We start from the raw sequence: 24159 nt of genomic DNA, 5'->3' as shown, positions 1-24159 counted from the left end.
GAAACACATGCCACCACGTCCATCATTTTGGTGAGAGAGGATATGGTCCCTCTCATTTGACCTCAGTAAAATTTTGCCTTGCATCTTGGGGGCTGTATGAGTGAATTATGGGATCACTCTGAGCTTTATTACCAGTCAGCCCTGCTCTCTAACTTCACACAACTAAACTGTTGGATGCTTTCTACCCTGGAAATCAAAAGAGCACCAATATATTAGTGCTACTTGAACTTTCTCTCCAAAATATTCATAGCAGCACTTGTTGAAATAGCAAAGGATTGAAAATAAAGTAGATGCCCATTGATTGGGGAATGGTGAAATAAATTGGAAGCACAGTGATGTAAAGGAAAATTGTTATGTTTGTAGGAAACTATGAATAGGAAGAATACCAAGAAACCTGGTGAGATCTACCTGAATAGAAAGAATGCAATTTAAGCAGCCCAGAAAGGCAATATACACAATGATTACAACAATGCAAACAGAAAGGATCACTATCAAAAAGTCCTCAAAAACTCATGTTGCAAAATTACAAAGAACAAGCAGGAGTCCAAAGAAGAGAGATGGGAAGACAATCCTCTCCCACCCTTTTATGGAGGTAGCAGATCTATGAGTGTAGTGTAGTGTAGCATCACACTTATTTTCAGGCTTTTAGCAATCATTTTTACTGTTTATGTTCATTTTTTCTTACTTTTGTCTTTAATCGATATTGTTTGTTATATGAGATGACTCTACCAGAGGGAGAAAGAGAAGTATGCTGGAGGAAATAAGACCCTTTGGTGATTAATCATATTCCCTTATTTAAAGGGATAAATCCTAAAAGATAAATCTCAGAGGGTAAGTGAATTGCCTAAGGTCAGTTACCAATTAGTGAAGACGCCACATTATGCCGGTTAGTGGCATACCAGGGACCTCAGTATAATGTTCTTTTTGTTATTTCCAGGTATCCCTGGAGAACTGGAGGCCATATTTTCCTCCTTAGATAATCTCCACAGTCCTGGCTCATTCTACCCACAGAAAGCTGAGCAAAAGCAGAGGTTTCACGGCTCAGGCCCTCACTGATCATCTTTTCCCCCATGAAAGAGGGCACCGAATTCAGCTCGGACTATTAGGACCATTGCCTTTAAGCCTCTTCAGTCGCGATCTCCTTAAGTTCCCTCTTTCCCTGAAAAGAACCTTGGTAAGGAATGGGAGTAGCGAGCACAGTCTTGACTCCTCCCGCCGTCTCCTGTGCTGGTCTGCGGGGAGGGCATCGCAGTTCCCTGTGCAAAAATGGTTGGTTGACTTGAGACTTAGCCTACAAGCGCAAGTGCTAGGAGCTGCGGGTGAGTCTACAAAATCACATCCCCTTCCCTCCCCCCGGGTTCCGGCAGGCCCACCCTGGTCCATTTCCACTCATTGTCTTCTCTTCCCAGCTAACCCTCCACTTCCCAACCTGCTTTCTATGAGTAGGATTCCTCAATTTCCTGATCAATATACAATGACTTCATAAATACATGGCGCGTGGATGAATGGCAACACAGAGGAGATGGTCCAGAACACTTTATTGGAGCCCAGAGTTGAACAGGTGCCCTGATGGGATACCAGGAGGAGGCAGTCCGGGCTCTCTGACATTGCTTTCTCCTTACTCTTCACTCTATTCACCTCCTGCTAAGGGGCGGCCGTGGTAGCGGCGGTGGTGGCGGCCGCTGGGGCGGCGGCCGCTGGGGTGGCTGCGGCTGCAGGGGCTGCGGTAGGGGCAGCTGCAGCCGGAGCGCCACCTGCAGCTGGTTGGGTGGTCAAGGCTCCGGCTTTGGGAGGTGCCGTGGCAGTCGTGCTCGACGCGGACGAACCTGAGGCATCCTTCGGCATTTTGTCAGCGGGCACACAGCACTTTTTCTTATTATCGCACGTAGAATGCTCCTTCTCGTTACCCTTGCAGCTCGCCCGACAGCGCCCCACATTATTGAAGCATTTTTTTTCTCCCCAACCACCTGCCCAGGGAAAGAAGAGAGCACAAAGTGAACGGGGGAGCCTCGGAATGGCAGGATTGGCGCCTGCCCTGGCGAGGAGTGGAAGAGGGAGGGAGAGCCTGGGGTTCTGGGCCGCCGTAATCCCAAACACCAGATTTCAGGGTGGTCAGGACAAGGGGCGCGCAGCCGAAGACGATGGTAGATCTGGCTGGGGAGGACGGTGAGAGAGAAAAGCAGTGTAATGAGAGAAGCTTGTGTTTCCGGGGAAGGGGAGCACTTCCCAACCTTTCAGACTTTCTCCCTCAGCCGCAGCATCATTCAGAACCCTTAAGTCTCCTCACTTCCTCCAGAAGCCCCAGAGCAGAGGGGAGGGTGGAGAGGAAGATCTTGAACTCTCAACCCCACCTTATGCTCCTGTCCCTAGGAAATGCAAAGCAAACTTTTTTAACATCTGCCCAGTGCTTAAGTTCAGGAAATAGGTACCAGAAAATAGCTTTAGTCGGTCAGCCGTGCTTCGTGGCCCCATTTGGGATTTTCTTGGCAAAAAATGGTTAATGATTTCCTCTTCCAGCTCATTTTCAAGATGAGGGAATGGAGGCAAACGGGGTTAAACTTACCCAGAGTCACACGCCAGTGAGTGTTCTGAGACTGGAGTTGAACTCAGGTGTTCCTGACTCTCTACCCCGTTCATCTAGCTGCCCCATTCCCAGAGGCATTCCTTTTGGACGCTAATTAGAGTCGGATTCTCCAGGGGCCGGGAAGGGAGGGGAAGAAGACAATAGGAAGGGTCGTCAACTGAGCCCTCTGTTCCAGATAGTATTGTAGAGAGAGACCTGGACTGAAGAGTCTAAGGGCTAGAGTCAAATCCCAGCTCTTTCATCCACTGCCTGTGACTGGAGGAAATACACTAAACCAGTTTCCTCAAACATAAAATGCAGTGGGAAGTGGGGGAGTGTTGAACAGAAAATTTCTAGAAAACTAAGCTTTTGTGATGGAAAGGAGGCAGCAAGGATGGGAGATAGAAGGCTGACTCTGGAATTAGAAGACATGGGTTTTCAAGCTGCCTCTGACACTACCTATGTGACCTTGGGCAAATTAACATACCTCTCTGACCCTCAGTTTCCTCATCTGTAGGAAAGTTCAGTAGGTTGAACTAGATGTCCTCTGATGTCCCATCTCTTTCTAAATCTGATTCTGCGCTCTGTAATTCCTTTTGTTCTTCATTAGAAGCATGTAAGGGAAAGAATAGTGTCTCTGGAAGATGAGCCTCTCACTCAGGCTGCAGAATATCCAGGCTCACCCTATGACCCTTGCTCTTCTGGGAATATCATGCAGGATTTTCAAGTATCTGCTTAGCCCAGACAGCCTGGAGTTAAATCAGTTCCCATGGCAAAGACTTTTCTCCATAAATTGTACTGAGAATAAGAGTAGATAACTACTCCTATACTCACTAATGACAGAACTCCTGCTCAGGTGCCATGCCCTTTTCTCTGCCTTCATTCTCTTTGACAATTATGGTTTTTTAATAATGTTGGTTATACTCTTCATTTTGACATTCTTATCATCTCCCTTAGCTCTTACACCATTTAGTGATCACTTAATGACCTAGAGCACTTCTAACTCTGTCTCTGTTGTTGGTTACTCCTCCTCCTGACTCCCAAAATGTAGGCATATGTATTTTTAAATAGTACTTTATTTTTTACAATTACTTCTGAAGACCATCTTTAACATTCAATTTTTTAAAGTTTTGAGTTCCAAAGTTTCTTCCTCCACCTGTCCCCTTCCCCTCCCTAAGATGGTAAATAATTTGATATAGATTATATGTAAATAGTCATGTCTGAAAGGCTTCATTTCTTCATTTTCTCTAATTCACTTATCACCTTTCTTTTATCTTTATGAATATAACCCTCAAATTTCTATCTCTTTCCCAGGCTCACATTTTGAATAGCCATACATAGATCATTTCTAGCTAGATGCAATACCAGTTCTTCAGATTCAACACATTTGCAAATAAATCCTTCATCTTCCCTGAAAACTATTTGGCCCTCCTGACTTCCCCAGATATGATCATTGCACAAGAGTCAGAATCATCTCTCATTGTCTCTCCCTTTTTCCATTCACCTCTTTCCTATCAGCTTCTATTCCCTTGCTAACCTAACACAGACGCTATAGTACTGGGGATACTGTAGATTAGCCTCTGTTGGCTAGCCCAGAATCTTGGAGTTTTTTGGATCCTTCAGTTGGAAATACAAAGTCTAAGAAAAAACATAACCTATTAGTGTTAAAAGACTGAAGGGAATTGGAAATGAATATCACTAAGTTGATTACACCTCAGAACACTAAGATCAAAGGAATTTTCACAAAGTATTCTTAGGAAGAGAAAAAAATTGTTCTGTTTTGTACATTGAAAAGTTAACTTAGAGCCCACGGTGGTGCAGGCTAAAAAAATCTATCTTGTTAAAGAAGAGTTTATTTTTTAATTCCTAAATTAGGACATGTGAAGCTGATTCATTCTAGCCTACATAAGTAGAAAAACTAAACTTAAGTGGCTTTAGAAAGACCCTAGCCCAAGCCATGTCATTTAACTGATGGAAACCTGAGAACATACCCAAGGTCACACAGGTAACAAAGTCAACTTCTGAACCCTGGTCTTCTAGCTCCAGATCCATAGTTCTTTCCAATTCACCACACCACCTCATTCCTGGAACATATTTCTCTTTCTTAAAGCTCCAAGTTCTCATAAAGACAAAATGTGGTTCTATACAGCCTCTGGGTAACTCTAAGGGTATCTCTGCTCTTCACAGGTGGATTTCAGTGCTCCTTGATAGCCCTGGCTTTCATCCCATGGTCCCATTCCACAATCATGAGCACCTGCAATGACTCTAGTCTAGTATGACCCAGACCCAGCTCTCTTTCTTCCCTCAACATAGTTCCAGGTTACCTTGGGTTCTCTGTGCCAGAAATGAGACAATGACAAAGGCCAGGAGAAGGAGCTTCATGGTTGATGTCCCCTGGAGAGAGGACCAGCAGGGCTAATGGAGAACTGAGAGACTGCCTGTGTACTGTGAGTTGGAGCTGCAGCATTTATTACCCTCCCCAATGGGGTGGGGCCAGGAGTCTTGAACTAGAGAGGAAGTAGAATTCTGTGTTGCCCAGTGTCATTCCATTAGGTCAGACTGTCCATTGACCAGCGACTCTGATTGGGTGCCTCTTGGGTTCTAATCTCCATAAGTGTCTCTGCTGGGGGAGATATAAACCACACTCAAAGTAGTAAATCATAGAAGCACAGATTTTTGATCTAGGAGGGTCTTGGGCAATCACTCTTTTACATGAGAATAAATTAAGCTGGAGAGAAGGAGATTGATTTAAACCAGGTCTTATTAGCAAGGGCCTTATTTTACCAGAACCTGCATTCTTTCAATTTAAAATCGATGTTCTTGCCACGAAGTTGGACTACCTGTCTCCCTTGTCCAAGTCCTCATCAAAGTGGAAAAATATGTATATTCATTTACTCTCACTCCTATAAATATTCCAATAGAATATGGTTTTCACACTTACTTTAAACTGAGGTTCTCATCAATTAAATTGAAAAGACACAGAGAATTTCAAGAAACAAACATAAGAACCAGCCCCTTGTGCCCTAGCAAAAACAAAAACAAAAACAAAAGCTTGAAGATTAATTCATGCTCACCCCCAGTGGGCTCCATTGAATCCTTTCTTTTTAAAACCTCTCTGAGACACCTGAAATGCGGTACAGTTTTTTCATCCCTTATGTCCAAACTGCTCTCAGGAAATCACCTGCTAGAATTTGACAAAAGAGAGGGGAAAGAAGAGGTGGGGGGAGAAGGAGAGGGAGAGGGACAGAGACAGGGAGAAGGAAAGGAAGAGGAAGAGGGACAAGGAGGGGACAGGGAACAGGACAGCGAAAGGGACAGGGAGAGAGACAATAGAGACAGAGAGACAGAAAGAGGGAGGGAGGAAGAGAGGGAGGGACAGGGGAAAGAAAAGAGGGGAGAGAAAGAGGGAGAGGAAGAGAAAGGGAGGCAGAGAGGAAAGGGAGAGAGAAGGAAAAGAGAGAGAGGAAGGGAGGAAAGGTGAGGAGGGAGAAAGAGAGACAGAAACAGAGAGAAGGAGATTGGGAGACTAAGGGGTAGAAGGAGCCAAAGTTGAAAGAATAATAAAGACCTAATCCTGTGAGTCAGGAAATCAGTTCTACCTCTAACTTCCTATTTGACTTTGAATAGAACCTGTCCCTTTTAGGGTCTTAAGTACCACATATATAAAAAAAATAAATTAGATTTAGACAATCTTTGAAGGAGCAACCTATCTGAACACAACAGACAGGAATTCAAGTTTGGGTTCTTCTCCATGCTATTAGAGAAATGACCCAGAGGAGGCAATGTCATCATTCTGGGACCCCCTTCCCTCATACATGAATCAAGGCAATTAAACTAATCAGAGATCTAAATCTATGATCCCATAAAGCATCTGAAGGAGAAAGAGAAGGCAAAAAGAACTTGGAAGCTCAAGAAAATGGTGGAGGCATGGGAAAAACTGGAGAGATGGCAAGGAGAACCAGTTTTAGGGGAATGTAATAAGAAATCTAAAGGTATAACATTGTAGAAAGAACATTGTACTTGGAGGAAAAGACAGAGAGGTGGAAAGAGAGACAGAGACAAAGACAGACAGAAACTGGGAGGAGCCCTCATATCTATAGTTATATGTGGGAGTCTGCTCCATCTTGATCCTTAATTTCCAGGGTTTTCAAGTCTAGAGACTCCTTAGAGTGGTATTTCCTTTGGGATAGATCACACATTCTCCTCTGAGATCTAATCTTGATCCCACCTGAAGAGCTCATATACTCTTGTGTATTCTTTGTTATGCTCTAATCCTCAAAATTCTCTGATTTCTGTTTGACAGATAAAATTAATGTGCTAGCTAATCACTATTGATGATGGTCTTATGTATATTGGTGATGGTCATTTGGTGAAGAATGGGTAAAAACTATACCTTTCCCAGACAGTATGTTGACACTACCAGTGTAGCCCTTTTTCTGTTCTCCACATATGTACAATAGATCTCAGATTGTATCTATCCATTCCAACCCTGACCCTGAACAATATCTATAAACATATATGTATGTATACATATATGTATTTGCATGTGTATGTATATATATATATATAAGTATATAGAGAATAAATGTAAAATGAAAACAAGATAATTAGGAAGGGGGAGCATTAGAAGTTGGAAGAATCATGAAAGGTTCCTATTCTTATGCTGCAGAACAAAGATGGAGGAAATCACCTAATTGCTCAATGACTAAGCTTTCTATAAATTTATGGTCCTCAATGCAGTAAGTCAAATGTCTTGTTCTTCCTTAACTGCTTTGTTCTCTCCCATTCCACAGCAGCTATTCCAAACCTTCTCATCTCCCCTCAAGCCTTCCAAGGTACCCCTTTCCCATACCCTGCCAAATGGGTTCGCTTCATATTTCACTCCAAAAAAGAGATTACCCCATTCTCCTCTCCTCCTCCTGGTCCACTCAGTTATTTTCTTCCACTATTGATTCCCTCACTCCAGGTTCTTCTGAAGAAGTGGCCCTTTTGTGATATAATCAGATATAATTACAGAAAAAACTTCTCAGGAAAAACTTTGACTTGTGTGGTGTCTAGTGCTCTAGGTTCAACTACCTTGAAAAATTTCTAAGGGAAAAACCTATCCAGTTATAACGACTGCTCTGAAAAATAAAAATAAAAACAAAACCTGCAGTGAGAAAGTCTAGAATACTAGGGAAGATTAATGAACTTTCTTATTTGAAATAGCTTTGCCAAGCTTCTGTAATATGATATTAATATGTTCATCTCTGTAAGCAGGGACTCAATTAAAGTTTAAGGGGAAAAAACCTGTCAGATATCTTCTTTGTCATTTCAACCCTGACTAGGTTAAGGTTGCAGAGATAAAGTTTGACAAGCAAAGAAAGGGTTATAGAAATTTATGGAATTGTAAACTAAGAAATAAATTCGCAACTGAAATATATTTGCTGCAAATTTCCAAACCATGGTTGGAAGATTTTTGAAAGCACAGAAATATTTTAAGAAGAAAGAAAATATGAGACTGAAACTGTAAATCTCTGCAGTGGAACTAACTGAAAGAGTGGGCTATGTAATTCAAGGTACTGATAGTTAATGATCCTTGAGGAAAATAAGATTTTGAATGATACCATTTGTGATTGTAAATCCAGATTTGATTTGATTGAGTTTGTTCTAAGACTAGATTATAATGTGATCTCATTAAAAAGGAGATGTGTTTTCCTAATGAGATGATTGTGACATTTAATCCTTTATAGGTAGATCAGACTTCAATGGAAAATATCTAAAACTATATGAATAAGAACTGAAAGTCTAATTTACTATATACTTTTCTTTTGAATATACGAGTGCCACATTGATAAATGAATGAAGTTATTTCTTATGTAAGGTGACTCAGAAATGCACTCGACTGAATCAATTTTACTTGACTGCAGAAGATTTTATACTATTTGAAACATAACTCAATACAGGCCGTGAAACTGTGTTATTTTCAGCTTCTAATTTTTTTATTCTGTGATTTTTGGGAAAATCATATAAGAAATGTTGTTAACTTGAAAAATGATACCTAGAGGGTGACATACATGTATCATTGGAAAATTAATTCCTCTTGTGATAGAAAATATTGTCATTATGTTGTGGGGTGGGGGGAAAGCAATAACCTGCCAAATATTTAATTATGCATATTTTACTTAAAATTACTAATAATAATATAATTATTTAGAGTTTAGGAAAGTATCACAGACCTTATAAATATCTGAGAAGTTCTTTGGGGACTTAGCAGATTTTCAGTCCCCTGGATCTAAAGCCTTCCTGAGGTCATAAAATCTGGGTGATGATGTAAATAGAGCACTGGGCTTAGAATTAGGAAAACATTTTCATGAATTCAAATCTGACCTCAGACACTTCTAAGCTGTGTGATTCTGAGAAAGTCACTTAACCCTCTTTGTCTCGATTTCTCATCTGTAAAATAAGCAGGAGAAAAAAAATCACAAACCACTCTAGTATCTTTGCCAAGAAAACCACAAATGGAGTCACAAAGAGTTGCATATGATTGAAAAGAACAACAAAATTTTAGTAGCTCTGTGAATGATATGGAATTCTAAAATAATGAAACGATTTGATGAAAAGCTAGGATTTCTCATTGCTAAAATAAAAGGGCTTATAAGTTTATTTCTTTAAAAAGTTGTTTAACTCTTAGTTTGTTGGACAGTTATTTAGGAAAATTATGAAAGTGGATCCTGGAATAGTATGTTTTGAATTATATCTTTGAGCCAACTTGGTATTAACAGATCCCAGATTTAAAGATTGTTTTGGCTTTAGGAGTTAATATGCAATCCTTTTAGATATTGATCTCTGTCAGCCTCAAAGCTTACAGTACTGAGTGTTTTTCTGGGTTCTGAGTGAATGCTCATAACATGCTATTATATGCATGATATTTGGCTTTCAAGTTTCCATGAAGGACAATGATAAAAGGAAAACTATTAGATTATCTCCATAAGATTTGAACTGGTTTTCACCCTATGAAGTAGTTACTGGAAAACAATATAAGTAACACATTCCTTTACAAATGCTTTAGCATGAGGTCCAGTTCAGATTTTCCAGGAGAAAATGTTTCCCACTGTTAGTTACATGGAACAGCTTAGACCCAAGATGAAATAAAATGATTAATTTTTGTTTAATTTGCAATCTGACTTGGTTTCTCTATAGTCTGCTTAACTTCGTTTGTTTCCTTTGTTGATGAGTGAGGTTATGACTGCTCAATGAAGTTTATCCAACATTTATGACATCGAAGGAAACATGGGCCTGTGAATTTTTCTTTTTGTCTTTTTTTTGTAACTTTTTGTGATACTTGTGGCCATATGTGTTCTTTCAGTGTCTGGCAAATCTCCTTGTATTGTATATGATGTACTTGTTTTCTAGAGCAAGTCTAAATAACCTGGTGCTGACTCAATTTGGCCTTCTGGCTATGAGATGTCATGACCCTGCTTCCTATCATTCCTTTTAAAAAATTCTATCAGTCTTGATAGACAATGAAGGAGATGTTTCCACTAATTTGGACAATTTTAAATCCTGACCTAGCTCTCTGCTTCTGTAATTGTGCTTCCAGTGGCACAGAAATGTTGAGCATGAAGCTCAAAATGGAGAAATTGTGGGAAAATTTTCTTGCATTGTTTCAACCCAGTCCTGCTTCACTGAGAAACCAGGCTTGCTGCTTAGAGACTAGATTTATTTAATGCTTAACTCAGTATTTTAGATTATGCTGACCAGAAACCTCTCAGAGCCAAAATTCAGTGTAAGACATTCTCTCCCACTGGACATCTGACTGATTCACTACTGTTTCCTTCTTCTTTTGTTTGAACCCTATATAATATGTAACTTACAGATACTGAGGGAAGTGGACCATCCCCTTTTCATCTCTCCTCTGATCTGGACAATTTAATAACCTTCATTTTAAATTATTCCTATTTTGGGAATTATTCTCCACAACATTATTGGGATTACTGTCATGTGAGTAGTAAAAACAAAAGACAACTGCTTCTAGTGGAAAGAGTAAGATTTGAAGTGGACTTCAGATATCGTGGTCATATGATTAGAGATAATTATTAAATCCATAGGTGAGATCAAGTGAGAGACAGAAAGATAGACAAAGAGACAGAAAATGGACAAAAAACAAAGGAGGAAGCAGAATGCATCAATAGTTAGGGGACCTGATATAGATACTACTGAAAAGGAGTAGGCAGGCAAAATAGCAAGGCAAGGTAGTGTACTAAGCACTTGCTACACAAGTACAAACAAAAAGAAAGAGTTCCTGCTCTCAAAGAAGCTACATTCCATTGTGTTTTTTTCTAAGGATTAAGAATTTTAAATTCCAGATTCCCCCCCTCATTCAATTAAAACATAAGAAAAACCAAGCCTATTACAAAGATATATGTGTGTGTCTGTGCATAATACATGTATTTTTTACATATATATGTATTTATATGAATATAATAACATAATGCAGAATTTGTTTTGCATAAAAGGTAATGCAGAAATTTGTTTTGCATGACTGTTTCCAAAACAAATTTCTGCATTACCTTCTAAGAGTACTCATTATTAAATAACCAGTTATTGGGGAAATCGAGGTGTTTTTTTTTTCCTTTCCTAGATCCTCATTCTCTACTAGTCCAAGTCAGCATCTGAAAGATAATGCTATTAATGAGATTAGATTAACTTTTTCTTCAATTTTTTTTAGACCGCAGCCAAGTGGAAAAGCCCTTTGAGTCCTCCTCAGGCTGAAGTGGGAGTAAATTCTTTGCCAAGATTGACTGAGGTTGGGAGTGGTCTAGGAGCAAGAAAGATCAAAGTCATATTCTCTTCCCCTCACCCCACCCCTCATTAGAAGGATTCTACTTCTCTTTGTAATAGCCAGTATCTCATTAGTTATGGACCAGAGTTGATTGCCAACCTCAGGAACATCCCCTCTCCCAAGAGAATATATATTTTGAATGGCTTCCATGAGGAAAATTCCAGACAGCCATTGACCCTTTTTATTATTAGTCTGAAATGATTAATAAGATGATTAATTATCTCTTGAACTTTTTATACAGTGCACTTTGTTCAAAAAAAAGAGAAAACTATACTAATGCTACAATTTTACTTCCAATCCATCAGTTCTCTGTCTGGGGAATGGATAGCAATTTTATATCATGAGTTCTTTGAATTTGAGGTAAATCATTATAGTGATCAGAATTACTAAATCTGTCACCATTGTTTACCTTTAACTTATAACTTTTAGTGTGTACAATGCTCTCCCAGTTCTGCTTCCTTCATTCTTAATCAGTTTATACAAATCTTACCAAGTTTTGCTGAAAATATTCTTTTAATCATTTTTAAAATTTTTTTAAATGAGGAGTATATTTTATGTGTGTGTTAGCCAGATTTTTATTTTTTTTTTAATTTCAATACTATTTAATTTCCTAATTTTGTGTAAAGATAGTATTCAACATTAATTTTTAAATATCTTTTAAAAAATTATTTAATTATAGCTTTTTATTTATAAAACATATGCATGGGTAATTTTTCAGCACTCTTCCTTGGAAAGCCTTCTGTTCCTGATGCTGATTGAAATGAGCAGGACCAGGAGATCATTATATACTTCAACAACAATACTATATGATGATCAATTCTGATGGACATGGCCCTCTTCAATAATGAGTTGAACCAAATCAGTTCCAACAGAACAGTAATGAACTGAACCAGCTAGACCCAGCAAAAGAACTCTGGAAGATGACTATGAACCACTATATAGAATTCCCACTCCCTCTATTTTTGTCCACCTGCATTTTTTATTTCCTTCACAGACTAATTGCATATTATTTCAAAGTCCGATTCTTTTTGTACAGCAAATAACTATTTGGACATGTATTTGTATATTGTATTTAACTTATATTTTGACATATTTAACATGTATTGGCCAACCTGCCACCTATTGTATTGTATTGTATTGGCCTAGGGGAAGAGGTGGGGGGAAAGAGGAGAAAAGTTGGAGTAAAAGGTCTTGCAATTGTCAATGCTGAAAATTTACCCATGCACATATCTTGTAAATAAAAAGCTATAATAAAATAAATAAATAAAAGAAAGATCACTTTAGCAGCTGAAGGGAAATGAGATTGGAGTGAGATTAGACAGCTCAAAATATTAGGAAATTCCTTTATATTGAACTGAAAACAGCTTCCTTATAAGTATTGGCCAACCTGCCACCTATTGTATTGTATTGTATTGGCCTAGGGGAAGAGGTGGGGGGAAAGAGGAGAAAAGTTGGAGTAAAAGGTCTTGCAATTGTCAATGCTGAAAATTTACCCATGCACATATCTTGTAAATAAAAAGCTATAATAAAATAAATAAATAAAAGAAAGAGTGAGCAGAGGTCTGAGTCAGGAAAACCATTTATAAGACTAATTATTGTAAAACTCAATCCAGATAAGAGGGGATGAGACTCTGAATGAAGGTGATAACTCTAAATATAGAGAAATGGCTGAATTCAAGTCCCTAATGCTATATAGTACTATATAAGTATATATAGGGTTTACTTATCAAGTTTTTGTTAAATAAATGAATGAATAGAAAAAAAAAACCTTCTGTTCCAAATATTCCCTTCCTTCCCCCTACTCCCTCCCCTAGATGGCAGGTAGTCCAATACATGTTAAATATGTTAAAATATATCAACATTTATTTTTGTAAGCTTATGGGTTCCAATTTTTTTTCTCCTTCTCTCCCTTATCCCACCCCTCCCCAAAACAGCAAGCAATCTTTCCTTATTAGTCATATTATAGAAAAAAAAAATCAAAACAAAAGGGAAACCACAAGAAAAAAAAGCAAACAAATGAGAAAGCTGATTTACTGGGGACCCCTAATCAAATTCTACTCAGTATTAATGAGTCCATTATGATAATATAGAGGGGCAATGATTGTTAGTAATTATTCATTTAGTAATATTTGAATGATTGGTTAGATAAGAATAAGTAATTCATAGTTTGTGTAAGTTATATAGAAATACAGATACTGATAGAGAGGCTTTTTGTAGACCTCATGCTTATATAATAAAATATATATATTATTAATAACACATTAATTAATACATATATAATAAAATATGTAAACATATATAAATAATTATATATTAGACATAGGCCTACTTGCATAACTACAATACCATAAGAATGCTGACACAAAGTATCTCTATCCTGCTTTGCCCACCTTCCATGTTGATATAATGGAAAGCCCATGAGTTCTCCCCCAAAATGTTCTTGGGGATGTGCTATCTCTGCTTGCCCAATTCAAGGGATGGCTCATCGATCTCATGATTTGTGGAATGCGCCATCACTCCTTGCCCAAATCAAAGGGTAGATCATTTATCTTGTGACCATCTAATCACCAGAAATATTTCCTGCACTACCCATCTTGCAACTTGTGACCCTGCTGATATTTATATTTTAGCCTATGAATTATACGGTAGCCAAGGAACTGTTGTTCTATTTTTAGAATACTTCTAACCCTATAAAAATAGAGCCCTGAGGAAAAAGCAGCATCTCAGATTAAGAAGAAGGTCTGGGGACTGCTTGGTTGGAGGGGAGCTAGACTCCTCCAATGAAGTGTCTTTTTTGCTCTGAGACCTGGCTCAGTTTTTCCTTTTGATCATCTAGGGTGATTTTTTTCCCCACACAAATAAAAAAAAGTGAAAAGTGCATGCTTTGATTCACATTCAGTATCCTTAATTCTCTATCTGGATACTGATGGGATTTTCTAATCCAAATCTCTTGGAATTGTCTTGGATCACTGTATTGCTGAGAAGAGTTAATTAAATCTATCATAGTTTATCATCACATAATCTTAATGTTACAATGTTCTCCTGTTTCTGCTCACTTTACTCAATATCAATTCACGTCAGTCTTTCCAAGCTTTCTAAAATCAGCTTGTTCATCATTTTTATCACAACTTGTTCAGCCATTCCCCAATTGATGGACATCTACTCATTTTCTAAGTCTTGGTTACTACAAAAAGAAAAAAGCTGCTACAAACATTTTTGCACATGGGGCCTTTTCCCTCTTTTATGATTTCCTTGGTATACAAACCCAGTAATGTCACTGCTGAGTCAAAAGGTATGCATAGTTTTAAAGTTCTTTGAGAATAGTTCCAGATTGTTTTCCAGAATGGCTGGATCATTTCACAACTCTACCTTAGTGTCCCAGTTTTCCCACGTCCTTTCCAACATTTATCAGTAATTTTTCCTTTCATCTTAGCCTATCTGAGAGGTGTGAGTGGTACCTCAGAATTGATTTAATTTGCATTTCTCTAATCAATAGTTATTTAGAGCACTTTTTCATATAATTATGGCTGATTTTAACTTCATCATCTGAAAATTATCTGTTCATAAGCTTTGACCATTTATCAGTTGGGAGATGGCTTGTATTCTTTTAAATTTGAAAAAGTTCTTTATGTAATTTTTGAAATGAAATGTTTATCAGAAATACTGGATGTAAAGTCTTTTTCCCCCAGTTTTGTACTTCCCTTTTAATCTTGTTTGTGTTGGTTTTGTTTGTGCAAAATCTTTTTAATTTGATGTAATCAAAGTTGTCCATTTTACCTTGTATAATTTGATCTAGTTCTACTTTGGTCATAAATGCCTCCCTTCTCCAAAGATCTGACAGATAAATTATCCCTTGTTCTCCTAATTTGTTTATGGTATTATCCTTTATTCCCAAATCATGTTTCCATTTTGACCTTATTTTGGGATGGGGTGTGAGATGTAGGTCTATACTGAGTTTTCTGACATATTATTTTCCAGTTTTCTCAGCAATTTTTGTCAAATAGTGAGTTCTTATTCCAGAAGCTGGAGTTTGGGGGTTTATCAAATACTAGATTGTTATAGGCCTTGATTATTGCATCATGTGTATCTATTTTATTCCATTGATCCACCACTCTATTTTTTAGACAATACCAAATGATTTTGATGACTGCTGCATGTGTGTGTGTGTGTGTGTGTGTGTGTGTATAAATAAATTAGTTTTAGGTTTGGTACTGCTAAGCCACCATCCTTTGTATTTTGTTCCCTTCATATTGTTGACCTTTTGTTTTTCCAAATAAATTTGGTTTTAATTTTATCTAGTTTTTTAAAAATAATTTTTGGCAGTTTGATTGATATTACACTAAACAAATAGAGCAATTTAGGTAGAATTGTCATGTTTATTATATTAGCTTGGCCTAGTCATGAGCAACTGATCTTTTTCCAATTGTTTAGATCTGATTTTGTGTGAGAAGTGTTTTGTAATTGTGTTCATATAATTCTTGGATTTATTCTGTGTATATTTCTCTGTGTTTCTTCTAAACAAGATATTGTATGGAATTCTGGCTTTTAAAATACCCTGTTATTTGCTTCCATTTTAAGGGAGAGTTCATCCCATTTACATTTACAGTAATGATTACTAACTTTGTATTTCCCTCCATCCCATTTTTCCCCATTTACATTTTTGTTTCTCCTTTTGTTGAGGGGTGGAGGGAATTGAAGAAGAGCTTAGGCAGGAATGAGTGAGGTTCCATTCTCCAAGGGGAGGTTTGGGGGTGAATGAATTTGCTAAACCCAAAGGCTATGATAAAAAAAAGCTTTATTGTTAAAGAAACACCAAGAGGGACTCTTTGGCAGGTATATCATTCTTAAGAAGGCAGTGGTCTGCAGAGAGTCGGGTTTCTGAAGATCCATTTGATACATGAGTCTAAGGGAAGTCTCAAGTAAAAGTGAAATCTTGCCTGGAGTTGTGACTTCCCCCAAGAAAGGTTATCTTACTCCAATAGGATGTAAGATCATTTGGATTTGCAGATCAAAGGAGACATTTTTTTTTGGTGATTTTACATAATTTTACAGGGCTCACTCAGATCATACAGAGCTTTACTCTCATCATCTCCCCCCTCAAGCAATAAGCACAAATTCTTTTGGGAAAAGAGTCAAAAGTCTCAGATCTTCCATAGCTATTTCCTGCTAAAAATGACTATAGAGCTGACCCTAATGGGAGGTTGTGCTGAGAGGAGAGAAACGAGATCTGAAAATAGCAGCCGCAGTCCAATACATGTGGAATTTGACCATCAGTTGTTTCAGGATCCCCAGGTCGCTGGAGAAGTTGGAAGTTTGCAGCTGGAAGCCTAGAGGAAACAAATCTCAAGAGCAATCTGAAAATGCAGGGGACAAATATGAGAAAAAGGATAATAATCAGAAGAGGAGTTAATATGGGGACCAGTAGGGATCATATCTAGGAATTCTACCCAGAGGAGGACTGGGGAGGGGTGAGAAACTTTTCTGCTCATGGATGTTTGCATCCAGGCAGCTCAACTTTCCTTGAGTTGTTAATGTACATGCAACAAGAGGTTTTGGCCAAAGCACAGACACCTCCCCTAGAGGCAAGAAGATAATCTAAGGCTAGAGGATGATCCAGGACCATATTGGCCAGTGAGTCAAGAGATCCCTGGATCTCCCTCAGGAAATGAGCTGTTGGTTCAATATTAGGAAAACTATTAGCATAATTGACTATATCAATAACCAACCAAACAAAAACCATATGGTCATCTCAATAGATGCCGAAAAAGCATTTGATAAAATCCAACATCCATTCCTAATAAAAACACTTGAAAGCATAGGAATAAATGGACTTTTCCTTAAAATAGTCAGGAGCATAAATTTAAAACTGTCAATAATCATCATATGCAATGGGGAAAAACTGGAACCTTTCCCAGTAAGATCTGGAGTGAAGCAAGGTTGCCCACTATCACCATTATTATTTAATATTGTATTAGAAACGCTAGCCTCTGCAATAAGAGTCGAGAAAGAGATTAAAGGAATTAGAGTAGGCAATGAGGAAACCAAACTATCACTCTTTGCAGATGATATGATGGTATACCTAGAGAACCCCAGAGATTCTACTAAAAAGCTATTAGAAATGATTCATAACTGTAGCAAAGTAGCAGGATACAAAATAAATCCCCATAAATCCTCAGCATTTTTATACATCACCAATAAAATCCAACAGCAAGAGATACAAAGAAAAATTCCATTCAAAATAACTGTTGACAGCATAAAATATTTGAGAATCTATCTACCAAAGGAAAGTCATGAATTATATGAGCAAAATTACAAAAAACTTTCCACATATATAAAGTCAGACTTAAATAATTGGAAAAATATTAAGTGCTCTTGGATAGGCCAAGCGAATATAATAAAGATGACAATACTCCCTAAACTAATCTATTTATTTAGTGCTATACCAATCAGATTTCCAAGAAAATATTTTAATGATCTAGAAAAAAATCACAACAAAATTCATATGGAACAATAAAAAGTCGAGAATCTCAAGGGAATTAATGAAAAAAAAATCAAATGAAGGTGGCCTCGCTGTACCTGATCTAAAATTATATTATAAAGCAGCAGTCACCAAAAGCATTTGGCATTGGCTAAGAAATAGAGTAGTTGATCAATGGAATAGGTTAGGTTCACAAGACAGAATAGTCAACTATAGCAATCTAGTGTTTGACAAACCCAAAGATCCTAACTTTTGGGATAAGAATTCATTATTTGATAAAAACTGCTGGGATAACTGGAAATTAGTATGGCAGAAATTAGGCATGGACTCACACTTAACACCATATACCAAGATAAGATCAAAATGGGTCCATGATCTAGGCATAAAGAATGAGATTATAAATAAATTAGAGGAACATAGGATAGTTTATCTCTCAGACTTGTGGAGGAGGAAGGAATTTGTGACCAAAGATGAACTAAAGACCATTACTGATCACAAAATAGAAAATTTTGATTACATCAAATTAAAAAGCCTTTATACAAACAAAACTAACGCAAACAAGATTAGAAGGGAAGCAACAAACTGGGAAAACAACGTCACAGTTAAAGGTTCTGATAAAGGCCTCATTTCCAAAATATATAGAGAATTGACTCAAATTTATAAGAAATCAAGCCATTCTCCAATTGATAAATGGTCAAAGGATATGAACAGACAATTTTCAGATGATGAAATTGAAACTATTACCATCATATGAAAGAGTGTTCCAAATCATTATTGATCAGAGAAATGCAAATTAAGACAACTCTGAGATACCACTACACACCTGTCAGATTGGCTAAGATGACAGGAAAAAATAATGATGAGTGTTGGAGGGCATGCGGGAAAACTGGGACACTAATGCATTGTTGGTGGAGTTGTGAATGAATCCAACAATTCTGGAGAGCAATCTGGAATTATGCCCAAAAAATTATCAAATTGTGCATACCCTTTGATCCAGCAGTGTTTCTATTGGGCTTATATCCCAAAGAAATACTAAAGAAGGGAAAGGGACCTGTATGTGCCAAAATGTTTGTAGCAGCCCTGTTTGTAGTGGCTAGAAACTGGAAAATGAATGGATGCCCATCAATTGGAGAATGGCTGGGTTAATTGTGGTATATGAATGTTATGGAATATTATTGTTCTGTAAGAAATGACCAGCAGGATGAATACAGAGAGGACTGGCGAGACTTACATGAACTGATGCTAAGTGAAATGAGCAGAACCAGGAGATCATTATACACTTCAACAACGATATTGTATGAGGACATATTTTGATGGAAGTGGATTTCTTTGACAAAGAGACCTAACTGAGTTTCAATTGATAAATGACGGACAAAAGCAGCTACACCCAAAGAAAGAACACTGGGAAACGAATGTGAACTATCTGCATTTTTGTTTTTCTTCCCGGGTTATTTATACCTTCTGAATCCAATTCTCCCTATGCAACAAGAGAACTGTTCGGTTCTGCAAACATATATTGTATCTAGGATATACTGCAACATATCCAACATATAAAGGACTGCTTGCCATCTAGGGGAGGGGGTGGAGGGAGGGAGGGGAAAAAAATCGGAACAGAAACGAGTGCAAGGGATAATGTCGTAAAAAAAAAAATTACCCTGGCATGGATTCTGTCAATATAAAGTAATTATTAAATAAAAATTTAAAAAAAAACATTTTTTTTTTAATTTTGATTTCCAAAATGTCTTCCTGCCCCTTTCCCCTTCCCAAGGTGGTAAGCTATTTGATATAAATTATGTATGAATAAAAATATCAGGGAAAGGCTTTATTTCTTCACTCTAATTCTCTTTTCACCTTTCATTTTTATGAGGATTAACCCCAAATCTCTATCTCCTTTCTCAGACTCACACTTCCAATAGCCTATAGATCATGCCCAACTGGTTGCCCTATCAATTCTTCAAGCTCAACACGTCAGCAACCAAATTTTTCATCTTTCCTGGAAGCCATTTGGCCCTCCTGACTTCCCTAGATATAATCATGGCACCACTATCCACCCAGATATTCAGCTTCAAAAGTTCAGAATCATCTTTGCCTTCTGACTCTCCTGTTTCCCATACACTGCCTTCCAACCAATTTTATCTCCTAGGACAAGCTCTGGCTAGTCCTGTGAACAATATATAGGCTTGCCTCTTTTGGCAAGGTCAGAATCTCAGAATTTTCTGCACACTTGAGTTTAGAAAGCTCAAGACTGAGAAGAGACATGATATCCTAGTGTTAAAATATCAAAAGGAATGGAGAAGAATGTCAATGTGTTCTCTTTTCCCCAGAACACTGGTCCAAAGAAATTTAATAAAATATTCTTAGAAAGAGTAAAATGTTGTTCTGGTCCCTACACTGGAGAATTACCTTAAAGTTCATTGGATGTAGGCTAAAAATCTGCCTACATTAAAAAAGAATTTGTTTTTTAATTTCTAAATTAGGATGTGTGTAGCTAATTCTAGCCTACATAGGTAGAAACACAGAGTTTAGTGATCTTGGAAAGACCCTAGTCCAAGCCCTGTCATTTTACTGATGAGGAACTGAGGCCATGGCCAAGCTCACAGAGACGACAAAGTCAATCTCTGAACCTAAGTCTTCTAGCTCCAAATCCAGTTGTTTCCAATTCACCACACCACTTCTCCTGAAGCTCCAGGTCCTCATAAAGGGCAAAATATGGGTCTATACAGACCTCTGTGTAACCCTAAGGGTAGTTCTGCTCTTCACAGGTGGATTTCAGTGCTTCTTGATAGCCCTGGCTTTCATCCCATGGCCTTCTCGCACAATTATGAGCACCTGCAATGGCTCCAGTGTGACCCAGTCCCAGCTCTCTTTCTGCCCTCAACATAGATCCAGGTTACCTTGGGTTCTCTGTGCCAGAAATGAGATAATGACAAAGGCCAGGAGAAGGAGCTTCCTGGCTTGTGTCCCCTAGAGAGAGGACCAGCAGGGCTAATGGAGAACTGAGAGACCTCCCTGTGTGCTGTGGGTTGGAGCTCTGGCCTTTATTACTCTCCTCAGTGGGACTGGAGCAGGAATGCTGAACCCCAGAGGAGTAGAATTCTAGATCAGACTGCCCATTGCCCAGTGACCCCGATTAGGCACCCCTTGGCTTCTAAGCTGCATCTCCAGCACTATTGAGAGAGACATAAACTACATTCAATGTAATAGGTTTTAGGAGTGTGGATTTTTGATCTAGGAGGGGCTTTGGCAATGATCTTGGTATAGAAGAGAAAACTGAGACCCAGAGAAGGAGAGTAATTTGAGCCAGGTCTTGTTAGCAAAAGTCTATATTGGAAACTGCATCCACTAAACTGGATTATCTCCCCCTCCATGCCTCTTGTCAAAGTGGAAAGATCGTGTATGTTCATTGACTCCTTCTCTTATAAAAAAACAAAACAAAACAAAACATAAGAACCAGGCCTTTCTGCTCTGGTCAAAATGGAAAGATTTATTTATGTGCCTCCCCCCACCCAGTGGACTCCATTGAAGCCTTTCTCCTTAAAACCTCTCCTGGATACTCAGAATCACTTAGTGTCTTGCAGTTTCCTCCTCCCTTCTATCCAAAACTGTTGTCAGGAAGCCACCTGCAAGAGTTGGGGAAGGCGGAAGGGAATATACAGAGAGACAGATCTAGGGAGACGAGGACAAAGTTGGGGGGACAAAAAGAAAGGAAAAGAGAGAGACAGACAGAGACAGAAACATATACACAAAGAGAGAGGCAGAGACAGAGAGAGAGAGAGAGACAGAGACAGAGACAGAGAGAGAGACAGAGACAGAGAAAGAGAGAGAGAGACAGAGACAGAGAAAGAGAGAGACAGAGACAGAGAAAGAGCGAGAGAGACAGAGACAGAGAAAGAGAGAGAAAGAGACAAAGAGAGAGAGACAGAGAAAGAGACAGACAGAGACAGAGAGAGAGAGACAGAGACAGAGAGACAGAGAGAGAGACAGAGACAGAGAGACAGAGAGACAGAGAAAGAGCGAGAGAGACAGAGACAGAGAAAGAGAAAGAGACAAAGAGAGAGAGACAGAGAAAGAGACAGAGACAGAGAGACAGAGAAAGAGAGAGAGACAGAGACAGAGAGACAGAGAAAGAGAGAGACAGAGACAGAGAAAGAGAGAGAAAGAGACAAAGAGAGAGAGACAGAGAAAGAGACAGAGACAGAGAGACAGAGAAAGAGAGACAGAAACAGAGACAGAGATACAGAGAAAGAGAGACAGAGACAGAGAAAGAGAGAGACAGAGACAGAGACAGAGAAAGAGAGAGAGACAGAGACAGAGAGACAGAGAAAGAGACAGAGAAAGAGAGAGACAGAGACAGAGAAAGAGAGAGAGACAGAGACAGAGAGACAAAGAAAGAGAGAGAAAGAGAGAGACAGAGAAAGAGAGACAGAGACAGAGAAAGAGAGAGAGAGAGACAGACAGACAGAGACAGAGAAAGAGAGAGAGAAACAGAGACAGAGAGAGACAGAGACAGAGAGAGAGAGACAGAGAAAGAGACAGAGAGACAGAGAGACAGAGACAGAGAAAGAGAGAGAGAGAAACAGAGACAGAGACAGAGAGAGAGAGAGAGAGAGAGAGACAAAGAAAGAGAGAGAGAGATAGAGAGAGAGAGAGAGACACAGAGAGAGAGAGAGAGAGAGAGAGAGAGAGAGAGACAGACAGACAGAGATGACCCAGTGAATCCGGAAACCAATTCTACCTCTAACCAGCCTTTTGACTTTGAACAGAACCTATCCCTTCTCAGATCTCAATTTCCCCATATGTAAAATGAAATTGTATTTAGATTAAATTAGATCTTTAAGGTCCCTTCCAGCCCTGACATTCTATGTTTCTGAGGTCCCTTCAGCTCCTATCTTATAGAATTCTGGTGTATAACTTTCATATTCTGCACTCAATCTGACACTTCATTCTCCCTGTTTGGATTTCAGGTTTTTCAAATCTTCAGCTTCTCTGTAGTTTCCGAATGAACTTTCTGTGGGTGAAGATTTTTAGTTACCTCTGAAAGTTTGAGCAGGATTCTTCTCCCTTCCTTGAAAGTTCCAAATCCCAGGCAGTTTCCTTTTAAGGCTGTCTACAGAGAACTCCATGAATTGTCTGTTCCATGAATGGTTCCATTAAGCCCTTCTACCCAAGCTGAATAATCTTCCCCTCATCTTTTGTCATCTCCATCCTTTGCCCATAATTGTATTTTAATGGTTATAAAATTATCTTACAAGGCTTCCAATTCTTGGAGGACAGTGGTGATGTCTTTCTCTCATCCAGTGTCCAAGTATACTAAGTATAGCACTTAAGAAATATGTGTTCAATATATTGAATTACTTGCTGTCTAGGAGAGGGGATAGGGGGAAGGGAGGGGAAAAAATTGAATCACAAGGCTTTGCAAGGGTGAAGGTTGAAAATTACCCATGCATATGTTTTTGTTTGGTTTTGTTTTTCTTTTTTTGCTGAGGTAATTGGGGATAAGTGACTTGCCCAGGGTCACACAACTAAGAAGTGTTAAGTGTCTGAGGTCACATTTGAACTCAGGTTCTCCTGACTTTGTTATGCCACAGTTCTCTTTTATTGTTCTCACTCAGTCTCCCTAAGTTGTCCTGCCTTGGTTTATAATTATTCTGTTCTATCTTGCAAAATTTCCCCTCCCTCTTCATCAGGATTTTTGATAAGGATAAAAGATCTTCTATTTTAGAATATCAGAATACCACTCCCCATCCCAAGCTATCAGAATGTGAGATAACCATCTTATCAAGATTCCTCTCCCCATCTCCAGTGGCTCTCCCAACCTTGTCAAAGTCCTGTTCCCGCTCTCACCACTCTGAATCTGCCCTGCCTCAGTCTACCTCCTATGTCTGAACCACATGTATATATGTCATTGAGAACTCACATTGTTGGTTGGATTCTTGGAGACTATAGTCTCATGCAGTCCTGGAACCAAACTATGGGTCCATTTGGTCCCAGTAAATCTCTCCCTTTTAAATAAATTATTAGAAACTCTTTAATCTCTATTTTTCCTCAGTTTCTCCGGCATCGCATTTTGGAGGCTTCCCACCAAGATGTTCGAAAATGAGCAGGCTTAAAGAATAGACAGACTAGGGTCTCAGCCTAGGACCTCAGGGTGGCTGGGGATCTGGGTTCTTTGCTTGAAGACACTGGCCCTCTGGATTTTTTTCCAGACCCTCTGAGCAAGAGCAGTTTCCGGCCACAACTGTGCACGATGGTGGACACTCCATTTGGCCAAGGGAAAATCTGGTCTGAAACCCC

General features: G+C 38.7%; 1 protein-coding gene across 12 annotated transcripts in view; it reads right to left on the bottom strand.

Annotated features, from left to right (window-relative positions):
• The window catches only part of LOC127550453 (beta-defensin 123-like), a 224906-nt gene that overhangs the window by 135235 nt on the left and 65512 nt on the right, over positions 1 to 24159 (bottom strand). Inside the window, exons 1-2 of one of the 12 annotated variants that reach the window (XR_007950866.1) lie at positions 20760 to 20818; positions 1522 to 1967 (exon numbers count right to left, since the gene is read on the bottom strand). The exons of 5 other annotated variants lie outside the window; for them this stretch is intronic. Coding sequence is in view for 4 of the 7 variants with exons in the window: in XM_051979413.1 (XP_051835373.1) it covers positions 1645 to 1967; positions 4888 to 4945 (381 nt within the window). In the remaining 3 variants the exon portion in view is untranslated. Of the gene's footprint in view, positions 1 to 1521; positions 1968 to 4887; positions 5022 to 20759; positions 20819 to 24159 lie in introns of those variants that run through there. 6 more of the 12 variants (XM_051979413.1, XR_007950867.1, XR_007950868.1 and 3 more) reach the window with 6 other exon arrangements.

This window comes from Antechinus flavipes, chromosome 2, assembly GCF_016432865.1.
Source record: "Antechinus flavipes isolate AdamAnt ecotype Samford, QLD, Australia chromosome 2, AdamAnt_v2, whole genome shotgun sequence".
Classification (NCBI taxonomy): Eukaryota; Metazoa; Chordata; class Mammalia; order Dasyuromorphia; family Dasyuridae; genus Antechinus; species Antechinus flavipes.
This window is presented reverse-complemented; position numbering and strand designations above follow the sequence as displayed.